At 36.6% G+C, this 13,654-nt stretch overlaps 1 protein-coding gene across 1 annotated transcript in view; it reads right to left on the bottom strand.

Annotated features, from left to right (window-relative positions):
• Positions 1-13,654, bottom strand: part of LOC150095284 (laminin subunit alpha-1-like) — a 1,249,242-nt gene that overhangs the window by 768,804 nt on the left and 466,784 nt on the right. Inside the window, exon 26 of the mRNA XM_090410638.1 lies at positions 6,395-6,625. Coding sequence (XP_090266764.1) covers positions 6,395-6,625 — 231 coding nt within the window. The remainder of the gene's footprint in view (positions 1-6,394; positions 6,626-13,654) is intronic.

Raw genomic sequence — 13,654 nt, 5'->3', positions numbered from 1 at the left:
TCGGAAGATATAGACAGGTTGCCAGAGTGAAACAAAAGACTCCAACTTAGTTCAATAAGAAGATCTCAACACAACAAAAATGAATGTGAACCATCAGATAGATGGAATTACACCAGAATACATCAGTAATTGTACTTTTGAATCGCTTGATGCATGGAAACAACATACAGTACAAGCGAGAGGTCTCTCAATCTTGGATATTACCATCAGAAGCATCCGAAAACATTGGTTATTGTTACAGGCTTATCTGAGGAATTACACTGATATTATTGATATATTGATTCTTACAGAAGCATCCATAATCAATGGCGAAGCGACTGCTTTCCAAATTGCAGGCTTCCAACAACATAGATCATGCCGCCAAACAAAAAGAGGGGGTGGAATATTAATATTTATCAAACAAAAATTAATACAAAAAGAAACGGCCTATCAGTTTCAGCATGCTGAAACCCTTTGCCTCGAAATCACTAATACCACCAATAGACAGCATCCCATAATACTAAATGCTATTTACAGGCCACCAAACCTAAACATGATAAAATTCTTGCACAAACTCAATTGCTGGCTTTTAAGCCAAGAAATATGCTCAACCGAATACCTAATGATAATTGGCGACATAAACATAAATATTGCAAATGAAAACCAGAACAACACTTTACAATACCTAGACACGCTATTCGTGTATAATCTAATACCAACAATAACATCATGTACTAGAGAAGAAATATTCGGAAATACTATTGCTGCCTCCTGTCTAGATTATATATTTACTGCATCAGTCATAAAGTGCAGAGTAGCAGACCATTATTTCACTGCTCTAAACCTCACATACCAAGACAATATCCATGCGATGTCCCACAGAAGAAAAGCAACAGAAAACAATAATAGACGAAGAAATAGGAAATAAGAAAAACAGAACCACGAAATAAGAAAAACAGACTGGGAACCTGGCATCAGATTCAGCAGATATCTTATACAACAACATTAAACTCACACTGGAGGAAATATATAAGAAAGCTACAAAGAAAGTCAGAATTCATTCAAAAACAACACAAATTCCTTGGATAACACAAAACTTAATCCTAGAAATACACAGAAAGGACGCTTTATGGAAAGAATTAAAGCCATATCCAAAAAACACAGCTTTAAAAACTGAATATAAGATAACAAGGAATCGCCTTACAACACAAATCAGAAAGAAGCTACTACAGAGACAAACTAACCTCTGCACAAAACAACATGAAACAAACCTGGCATCTGATCAATGAGATGCTAGATTTTGTTCCCAACACCACTGCCTCTGAAACCATAAACCACAGCTTCATGAAAGATGCAAAACCTATCCAACAACTAGCAAATGACTTTAACTAATACTTTGCAGACTCCATCCAAGAACTGCACAAGAAATATTCCCCCAATCACAAAATGAGACCCTCCACTTGGACCACAATCAAAACAGACATTATGGTTCCCAACCATAAAAGGAGCAGAACTTCTCTCTGCAATCATCAAATCAAACCAAATAAAGGCCCGGGAATTGATGGTATCAGACCTAAAGATATAAAGCAACATGCAACTAGTTTAAGTCCTATCCTACTAAAATTAATAAATAAAATATTTAAAACAGGACAGATACCAAGTATGCTAAAGACCGCCATAATCACACCCATATACAAACATAGAAAAAGAAATTTAATCAGCAATTACAGACCCATAGCAAGATTACCAATTATCAATCAAATTATGGAGCAGATCATACTGAAGAAACTCACAGCATGCACTGAGATCTTTCATATTATCCCCAAAACACAATATGGTTTTCAGAAAAATAAGGGAACAACATCTCTCTTGGAAGACTTTACAGACATAATTAATACAGCCTTAGATAGCTACCAGTAACCTGTGGCATACCACAGGACGCTGTGCTCTCCCCAACTCTATTCAACATTTACACACGATATTAATCAGCTACCACTTAAAGGTAAGATATTCCAATACGCAGATGATACAGCAATAATATCTATCCATAATAACACACGCATAGCCCAAACAAATATGCAATATGACATAAATCTGATCATAGACTGGCTCATGAAAAACTCCATACACCTAAACTCAGAAAAGACAAAATGAATGATATTCAGAAATTCACTGACTCGAACAGTTGATAAGAAATATATAACCATCCAACATCCACTTTCCAACATAAAAAACACACAGAACAGCAAAATCTCTACAATCACTCAGGTTGAAACAATACGATACCTTGGAATTTACTTCCATGCATATATGAACTGGAATAGCCACATAAACCATCTACACAAGAAACTCCGAACAATAAGTGGTAAACTCTACAGGTTAAAAGACATAGTTCCCATACGCCTAAAAACACTAATATACAAAGAACACTATGCCAAAATATACTAAGATACGCTATAACAACGTATGCTTTCTGTGCACCCTACAAATTAAATAGATTAATGTTGCTACAGTACAAAATGATAAAACTGATCTTTTGGGAACAAAGAGAAAATAACGATCTTATATACATTGCAATGTCAGAACACAAAATACTGACAGCAAAACATTTATGTCACTATGCAGCTTTGCTAAAACATTATTTCAATGCCAACTACAGGACAGTCAGAAATACATGCCGTATAACAAGACCTCAGACTACTAATTATATCACATATAAATACAATAATCACTACGGAAAGGCCACGTGAAACTTCTACATCCCAGACATGATAAACAAATTACCTTTTGAATACAGAAACCTTATAAACTACAATAGCCTGAAAAGAGCTCTAAGGACATACTATGAACAAGAAACACGTACCCAAAATACCATACAAACTTAATGAAACACAATATATTCGTTCAGGCTTCCAGTTCAGCGATGCATCAATATATTCCAAGTTATTGTGTGTGTGTGTGTGTGTGTGTGTGTGTGTGTGTGTGTGTGTGTGTGTGTGTGTGTGTGTGTGTGTGTGTGTGTGTGCGTGCGTGCGTGTGCGTGTGTGTGTGTGAGTGCACGTGCGAGAATTTCTCAATCATAGATTTCGTAGCTTCCCAACACAGCAAAAAAAAAAAAAACAATAATTAATAACCAACTGGTGTCATCCTCAGATAAGCTTACATATAAGCTTCGAGGATGAAAGCAGAGAAATTAGTTCTCATCCAAGATGTATCATATGTAACCAAGTGCATGTAATGTACGTATCACATGTAAACCAAAGTATGTAATGTATGTATTATATGTAAACAAATGTAAGTAATGTATCACATGTAAACAAATGTAAGTAATGTATCACATGTAAACAAATGTAAGTAATGTATCACATGTAATCAAATGCATGTAATGTATGTAATAACTGTAACAAAAGTATGCAATATAGAGTGATTATTCATTGATATTGTATATATAGAGTGTAAAATTGCAAAGAAACATCTGTAATAATCATCATTATGAATATTATAATAATGTATGTTGTAAACAGTTATTGTTATTATTATTATTATTATTTAAAAAAAAACTTTATGTACGAGAAAGTATTTGTTATGCATAATTGTCTTCATATAATGTATGTAATTTATCTGAGAAAATTATGTGACACCTCCAGGGAGTCCAAAGACTCATCGAGGGAGAGTGTGCCAAGAGCATCAAATGATTTTTCCCAACCAACTACTAGCCATGCTCAAACTTGCTTAACTTTTTGCAAGCCATTAGTAGCAGAGGCTCTACCAATCAACCAACCTTTGCTGGCATATGAATGTTGAAATGTCAGGAAATGAAAGTAATTATTCTTAATTCTTAACACAGTTGTAGTCTCTATAATTTTATAGAAATGAATGCTGATCACTGAGCAACATTAAAGGAAAGGAACCGCCACTAATTCTCTTGCTCATTTAGTTCTCATAACTAATGCATCAATTATCCTGCTAATCCTCTCTCCTGGAATGTAGACTTCATAGACCATAGCATTTACCACACCCCTAAGAATAATAGAATCTCAATAAATCACTACTCTTGAGTCATTCATCACCTATTTTTCTCGGCTTTCTTTTATTCTATCCTACTACTTCATTCTCTCATTCATATCCACAAAACGTCTAATCTCCCAGAGCACATTCTTCATCTCACTTCTCATTCTGATCAATTCATTCTTAAACTCTTGCATTCTGAAAATATCTGTTGCTCTTGCAATGTTACTCCTTCTCAGTAATTTATTTCATTTTTTTATTCCTACTTTCCTTCATTTCCACAGTGATACTCTTTTTAAATTTGTCATCTATACTTTCTTGCACTTATACAGTCTGTATTTTGCTCCCACGATTATGCTCACTTTTGTTCCATCAGTTAGTTTCTCATTTACCAATATCTTGTGATCCAAGAGAATATCACACTTTCAACATACCTATACTTTCTTCACTTCCAGTTTAGTCTCTTCTCTCTCTCTCTACAAATCCATTCTCCACATTCTGCCATATATATATATATATATATATATATATATATGCTGCACTCATGACAACGAATGATTTGAAAAATCTGCGTCATTAATTACGTTTGATTTTCATGCAGTGTGCAGATCTCATTCCTACCATATTTTGTCATCATTCACCACAAGCTTCAAAGTATGCCATGAAAGAGAAATGAAACTTTACCACCAAAATGGAATCAAATATTGCTAATTATTACAAAAACAAACCTGCGGAGATTCCATCTAACAATTGGTGTTCCGCTGATGACTGGGATTGATGTTCCTATTTCTATTAATGTGGGACGATGTTGACTATTAGGGAATCTGTTAAGGATGGTTCTGGTTGATGAAAGAGGGTGGTCTTCAGAGTCTTTAGTGATATGCACAGATCTGGGGTGTAGGTTCTGTTCCATCTGGCTGAGTAAAGAGTCCCATCCTGCTTGGCATCATAATTCAAATACAAGTTATATGTATCCATCCAGTTAGCTAGATTATTACCATCCCGGTTATTAGAGGAATAGCCCCCACATGGTGTGATGGGAACTAAAGTCACCAACATAGATAGCAGGGTGAGGAGGAGGTCAGTCCATCCGATCAGGCCAGCATCGCGATGGAAGTTTGTAGCCATTGTAGATGGTGATATTTTGAACTTTAATACCTATGGAATAGGTATTAAAGTTCCTGATACATATATTCTGCCTCAGGAAGAACATTTTGGGTTATATCCTTGAGACCAGGCCAGATATAGGTTGCTAGGCCATGCTTGAGGTGGCAGTTATAAGACACGAGAATGAGTCCTGGGATCTTTAGCCTATTGATGGCTGTGTCAGGCACATGGGTTTCCTGGAGAGTCAAGACATCCATTTGCTTTATCTTTGGCTATTTTGCCAATGACTTCGGCTTTGCATTTATATATCCCTTCTATGTTTAGGAAACATATCTTGAGGTAGTGTTGATTAGGGGACCGTAACATATTTTTCGAAGCTTGCCCTCCACCTAAACAAGCAATGCGATCCTTGTGATTCCGGGCGACGATAGAGCTGGCATAGAACTTTTTATGTTTTGTATTCATCATAATTGTAAGTAGTCCAGGAGGCTTGGAAACCTTTGGATGCCTTGTTTGAGACATTAACTTCAGTGAGACAGAAGGAATAATATTGTATGCTACATAAGGGTGATAAGGAAGGATCCCATGGAAAAGAAGAAGAAAATTTTTATATTTTCAGAAAGGATCTAAAAAGAAACTGACTCTGATGAACATTTTTGTTGTGAAAACAGGGCGTTTATTCTGCTAGATGTGATTAAGCAAATGTAAAACAATTCAATAATAGAATGAGTCAGAGAATGAATGATTTTAATATTTTGGATAAGAAAGTCTCTAAAGGTAGATTTATTTTTAAAGGCATTTGATCCACTTAATTTTGTAGTTATTTATGTAATTTTATTTAATGTGTATATATTGTTTTAGTTTCATTAAATGTATATATATATATATATATATATATATATATATATATATATATATATATATATATATATATATATTTTTTTTTTTTTTTTTTTTTTTTTTTTTTTATTTGATCTTGAGTCAAGTGATTTTCCGGATTCTAAAAGAATTAGTTAAAAGTCATTACATCAATGGAATTGAACCCTTGTGTAAATACTAAACACTCAGAGTAAAAATCTCTTTATAGAAATGAAATAAAATAAATAATTTCTAAACACCTGTATTAACATCGTCCCCAGTGTAGTATCATCATCAAACAGCTGGATATTCCTTATCAAATCATCTTCTACATAATTAATAAGCAACTTAAAGAGCAGCAATCCAAGCAGTGTCAAGTTATTTTTTTAACAGCATTCATGGACAATCTATAATAATAAACAAAACATATATTTGCACTTACCTTACATGGGCACTGGCCACTATCATCACACTGACATTGGCCTTCAGTTGTACAGTGTGATGACTCAGTGCCATCCTGTTTGCATTTGCATCTGCTACATGTAGGAAATTGAAAATAGCCAAAACGGCACTGATCACAACGCCGACCTTCATAACCTTCAAGGCAGAGACAACTTCCTGTATCAACATCACAGATTTCACTAGGTGATCCTTGAAGACTACAATTGCACAACTGAAAAAAAAAACAACAAAGAAAACTTATATATTGTCTCACTTGAATGAAAACACATAGTATTATATGGCTCCACATGTCTAGCTCTGGATACAGAAATTTAAATCATCTGAAACACTTTTATTAATGCAAATTTACAAAAACTACTATACACCAATAGCAATTTTGATCAAATAAAGATAATAGTAATTACAAACAATTAAAGAACCTCAAAAAAATTAGAACACTAGAAATGCTAAATATAAGAACTATCTGTAAACAATTAACAAATTAAATATATTATTATTATTATTATTATTATTATTCAGGCCTCCATGGAGTCAAAAGACTCATCGTGGGAGGTCCTTCCTAAGAAACACAAAGTCTATCAAGACTCATCAAGGGGAGGTCACCCCCCCCCATAAGAAAAACAAAGTCTATCATACCACTCCTTAAACTCATTGACCATTCTCACTCTCACCACTCCATCAAGCAATGCATTCCATAGTTCAACCACCCTCCATGCAAAGAAACCATTCCTCGCCCTCTTGCTCACAGTTTCCTTTCGTAACTTCCAAGGATGGTCTCGTCATCAAAGAAAACTTATATATTGTCTCACCTGAATGCAAACACATAGTATTATATGGCTCCACATGTCTAGCTCTAGCTACAGAAATTAAAATCATCTGAAAATTACTATCAAAAATCATAAGTAAAAAGACACCACCAATAGCAATTTTGATCACATAGAGATAATAGTAATTACAAACAATTAAAGCACCCTCAAAAAAATATTTAGCTTTTCTAAAAAAACCTTCTTAAAAGGCCTAAACTGAACATGCACTGAATTGTAATTATGTTGGATGCCTGCAATAGAACTGGATGAAATAGATATGACATCTACATTATATCACAAAAATAAAATTCCAGGCTTCTCTAAAGTAACCTAACCTTTTCATAAACAATGACTTATGTACTCCAGTATCAGGACTTGTACTGTATCCGATCCACAAATTACCACTACAATTTGCTTTGCATCTTGTAATATAATTAGCAACACCAACCACTCTTTTCAGTAGGTCTTACAGTTATTCATAGAATCACCACCAATCTTCATTCCCACCAGTCTAATCAAGCAGTTTTCAGGATTCAGTTAATCTTATTTCACAAAATGTCATGATTTCCACATGACTCTTGGTAATAATAATAACAATAATAATAAGACTTTCAAGTTTGACTTCCACAAATTAGCAAGAAAGTACAACTAATTTTTTATGTTCATCCCAGTATTACTTTGATAAAATTCTTTTATTACTTTGATATATTCAGTTTTATTTAAAAAAAAAAAAATTTAATCCTGTAATATGAAATTTTACATATATTTCTACATTCAAAATATTATTATTATTATTATTATTATTATTATTATTATTATTCAGGCCCTCCATGGAGCCAAAAGACTCATCGTGAGAGGTCCTTCCTATTAACATAAAGTCTGTCAAGACTCATCGAGGGGAGGCCCCCCCCCTTAAGAAACACAAAGTCTATCATACCACTCCTTAAACTCATTGACCATTCTTGCTCTCACCACTCCATCAGGCAATGCATTCCACGGTTCAACCACCCTCAATGCAAAGAACCACTCCTCACCCTCTTGCTCACAGTTTCCTTTCATAACTTCCAGGGATGGCCTCTTGTCATCACTCCTTCCCGCTGTTCAAGCAAGCTAAAGAACTCCCCAGTGTCAACCCTGTAACCACCTCTCAACAGTTTAAAAGTCTCAATCATATCACTTCTCCTTCTTCTATCCACGAAACTCTGCAGTCCACATTCCCTCAGCCGATCCTCATAACCAAAATTGTACAGTCCCGAAACCATCCTTGTCATCCGTCTTTTGTACCCTTTCCACAGTTAATTTTTCCCCTTCAAATCCTGGGTACCAAATCTGAGAACAATAGTCTAAGTGTGGTCTGATCAGAGACTTATACAACGGAATGATAACCCTTTTATCTCTGCAGGTCAGTGTCCTTCTCATAATTACAGCAATCCTCTGTGTTACCTTCACCACCTTTGCAATATGTCCCCTAAATGTCAGGTTTCTATCAATAATCAACCCCAGATCTCTTGTCTCCCCTACTTCCTCCAGTATAACTCCTCCAACAGAGTATACAGTGTCCCATTGATGTTTCCCAAACCTCAAGACCTTACATTTTGCTGTATTAAACTGACATCCCCATTCATTTGCCCATCTATCTAGCTTATTCAAATCCTCTTGCAGGGCTGCTACATCTGCACTATTTCTGATAACCCTTCCCAGCTTCGCATCATCCGCAAACAACTGAATATCCCCTTGCAATCCACTGGCAATGTCATTGATATAAAGGTTAAACAATATAGGTCCTAGTACTGAGCCCTGTGGGACCCCACTTGTAACCCTCTGCTTCCACCATACACAACTCTCTGATACCTATCAGACAGCCAATCCTGAATCCAGTTGACCAATCTGACATCCAGACCCATGTGCTGCAACTTAAATATCAGCTTATCATGTGGCACCCTGTCAAATGCCTTCACTTAGTCTAAGAAAATGAAAGTATATGCTTTTCCCTCATCTCATGCTCTTGTAACTTTATCATAAAAGGCTAGCATATTGTTAAAACAAGAGCACTCCTTCACAAATCCATGTTGACTCTCACAGATAAAATTACCCTCATCTGCACAATGCTGTATACGATCCTTCACTGCTTTCTCCAAGATCTTAACAACTACTGATGACACACAAACTGGTCTATAATTAGACACTTCCAGTCTGCTACTGCCCTTATGCAATGGCATTATCTTACCTTCCTTCCATTCCATGGGCACCTTTCCAGCAGCTAGACTTTCATTAAAAAGCCAGGTCAAAAGCACTGTCAGTTCCCTAGCACATTCTCTCAAAACTCGTAGTGAAATACCATCCAGTCCCACAGCTTTACTGACATCCAGAGTACTCAGTATCTGAAACACACTCTCCTCCTGTACCTCTAAACCTCGAACCAGCCCTGTCCCTCTAGCATTAAAACTGACTCCTCTAGGATGAAATACTCCAATAAAGTGTTCATTGAACAATTCCACTATGTCCTCTACATCAGTCACTCTATTCCCATTTTTATCCCACAATATCATTCTTCTACAGTCATTTCTCCTCTTACTGGCCAAATATCCTTTGGATCTTAGGGCCAATCTCCTCTCATATTCCAGTTTCGCCTTCCTTACCACACTAGTCATTCTTCTGGCCTGTGTCTTATATACTTCATGTATCTTCTCTTCACCTGTCTCCTTATATCTCTTCCATAGCCTCTTTTTCGCATGCAATTCCTGTTTAATATTGTTTGTCATCCACTTTACTCCAAATTGTGTGCTCTTTTTCACTCGTGGTATACAACTTACCATTGCTGCTAACAAATATTCTTTCACAATTTCCCATGCACTAATGATATCCGGGCCTTCCAATTCCTCCCTCCATGAAACTTCTCAAAGTTGACGTCTAAGACTATTATAATCACCTGCTTTATAATTCTACATATGTTCCCGTCTCTTTGATACTCCTGCATGTCTATTCATTTTCCAAGTCAAAACCATATGGTCACTCTCTCCAACTGGTGGAAGAGATGTCATCTCAGTTATTATCAACTCTTCTGATGCTATAACCAAATCCAAAACTCTTGAACCTCTTGTTCCCTCTATTACATGTTGCCTAAGACATTTGTCCCTCAAGAATTCTAGAAATTCCATTCCCCTATTGCTACATGCATCTTCCTCTCTCCAATTTATACTACTGTAGTTAAAATCTCCAATAACAATCATTCTTCTTGCACTTACCAAACTTAACTGTCTAAACATCTCCTGGTCCCCATCCTCTGTGCTCCTGGGTCCGTAGCAACACCCCACTAAATATCCTGTATTGCTCACCTCTACCTCACACCATATGCTCTCAAAATCATTTGTCTCACTGCCTTCCAAAGCCACCACTCTTAGAGGAAATAGGTCGTCGCTTATCATAAGCAGTACCCTACCACCACCACCACGCTTTCCCCTCCTATCCTGCTGAAAAATGCTATACCCAGCGACGTCTATTCCTGTTATTAATTCTTCTTCTGTGAACCATGTCTCAGTGATCCCAATAATGTTTGGCCAGGCTGATGCTATCTGCGCCACCAATTCCTCTCCCTTATTCCAGATACTCCTGGCATTAGCATAAAGCATATAAATGCCATTGTTTCTATACCCAGCCTTATCCCTTCTAGACTCCTCTGGGCTCAGTGTTACCTTACATCGTCTCCCTTCTCCCAAGTATCCATTCCCACAAGAGGCCACCCGTGCTATCATCCTCCCTGGGACACACTGACTCATTCAGAACAGCAATCTCTCCAGATGCCTACGTCCTTCCTCATTCAAATGTAAGCAGTCTCTCGCATACAATTCCTCTCTTTCCTCAAACACACTCCAAGCATCCACATATACCAGTCCTCTCGTCACACATTCTTGCTATTATGCCATTCAATATCACCGCTCTTCTGCTCAGCTCATCATTATCATACCTAGGCAACACGCACACTATTTTTCTTCTCTCTCTGTATTCTTCTGTACAGCCTCAAGCAAAAATCTCATATATCTCGCTGCCCGACTTACATTACCACTCAAGTCATTTGTTCCTACCATCATAATCTTCTCATCCACCCTTTCACCTCTCTTCATTGCCATAGACACCCTTTCTATTGTTCCTCCTGGCAAACTCTCCTCACGCATCCTATCTAGAACACCATGGATCATTGAGTCGCCATACATTATACCTCTTACCATTCTCTCTCTCCTATTGTTTCCATTCTCTCCTCTCCTCTTCTTTCATTACTATAGGTCTCTCTCATTCTCTCTCCTTTACTACTATTCTCTCTTCTAGTTCCCATACCTCTCTCTCCTACTACTGTTTCCATTCTCTCCTCTTCTATCACTTCTATATATCTCTCTCATTCCGTCTCTCCTCTGATTCCATCCTCTCGTCTGCTAGCATTCCCATACCTCTCTCTCTCTCATTCTCTCTCTTCTACTGTTTCCATTCTCTCCTCTTATAGCACCGCCATACCTCTCACTCATTCCCTCTCTTCTACTGTTTCCTTTCTCTCCTCTTCTAACACTCCCAAAATTCTCTCTCTCTCCCCTACTCTGATTTGCCTTGCATTTATCTCTTCCATTCTCCTAATCTTATCTTTCATACTTCTGCTCTCATTCTCAAGACATTCCATCTCCTCTTTCAGCTCATCTATCTCCCTCTGCAGGTCAGTCACTCTTAATCTAAATTCACTGTCCCAAACAAAGTCATCTCCTAAACTTTCACAGTCACTAACACCTTCCACAATATCAACTATTATTTTCTCATTCATATATATATTTTTTTCATTCTCTCCTATCACACTACTTGTCTTCCTACATTCATTCCCCATTCCAGGAGCAACAAGGTCGGATATTGATATTTCTAATGCACTTATTTCCTCCCACTGCCTGCATTTTGCGCACATACGCTCTCCACTCTCTTTCTCAAGCCACATATCCAATTCCTGAGATGCATACATGCCGCAAGTACTGCATGCCACAAAGTCCCTTATGATATTGCTTATACTAGAGTTCTTAAATGGCGGAGGACTTGGCAATACGCCACTTGCGACTGCAGCTGAATCCGCCATCATTCCTTACTGCCAAGTAACGTAATCTTTAATAATTATTCAATTAATAAATTTTGTTAAATAAATAAGAAAAAAAAGTACAAACAATTACAAGCAAAACAAAACATTTAAGTACACTAAATATAATTAAATAAAATGAAATATAACTAAATACAGTAATGAAAACTTAGCTTCGTTTTGTCTTCCCCCGTTATGCATTTGATTCCGACAATAACCAAAATATATTATATCGCAACAGCAACTAACTTCCAAAAAACAACCACTGAAGTACACTCGTATTCAGAGAAACAATTTAGCACTCAAAAACGTAGAAAAACGGGAGAAAAAATGGACTATTCATCGATTAAAAATCACTTTCTTCTGCACAGCTCAAATTCACTGCCACGTGCTATTTCTATTAATGTACTGATGATATAATATATTTCTTGTTAGACTATATACTGCAGTATATCAGGAATATACTACACTGTTTTTGTTTAAGGCACTCAATAGATTGAAATAAACAATGTTTATTCTGGAAGTAAACATCCAGAAGATCACTGATATTTAAGCACTTACTAATAGCACTTAAGCAGATTCCAAGGGAATACATATTGTATATACCATAGGAAACTCAAAAAATGGATCACAAAGTTTCAAAAATAATTTGATTTCCAGATGACCTTCAAGCCAGTAAAAGAGATTATTTTTATCTAGCCTTCCCTTTCTAGGATCATAGCTGTTTCCTTCAACATGAGAAGTCTTGTCTTAAATGCAAAGTATTTCTCCTCTATCTCCTGGAGCATATGTCCATAAATAAAGCGTATTATGTTCCCTTTCCTCTAGCCAAAGGTGCAAAATTTTGCAGTATATACAGTGTCCATTAAGTAATGAGAGAACAATTATTATATTGAAACAAAGAACTATATTTAGAGTTGTCAATTACACAGATTCAAAATAATCTCCCTCCAACTCCACACAATATTTATATCTGTTGTACAGGTGTTCAAAGGCACAGTGGAAATAATGAACGAGAACCTCCTTCAGTGTCTGGGTCACACTGCATTGGATGTCCTCAATATTACTGAAACACTCTCCTTTCAAGGCACACTTCATCTTTGGAAAGAGGAAAAAGTCCGTGGGAGCCAAATCTTGAGAACCAGGGGGGGGTGATATCACAGTGATTAACTTCAAAGCCAGAAACCGCTTTACTGGCAGCATACAATGCACAGCCACATTGTTGTGCAAAAGAAATCAATTGTTGTTGTGGAACAGTTCTTTCTTGACATGTTTCATGTGGGCATATAGGCATTGCATTATTCCTAAATAATACTGACCATTCATTGATGCC

The sequence above is a fragment of the Typopeltis vanoorti genome, chromosome 20 (assembly GCF_054136105.1).
Source record: "Typopeltis vanoorti isolate ZY-2024b chromosome 20, IOZ_Tvanoo_1.0, whole genome shotgun sequence".
NCBI lineage: Eukaryota > Metazoa > Arthropoda > Arachnida > Uropygi > Thelyphonidae > Typopeltis > Typopeltis vanoorti.
This window is presented reverse-complemented; position numbering and strand designations above follow the sequence as displayed.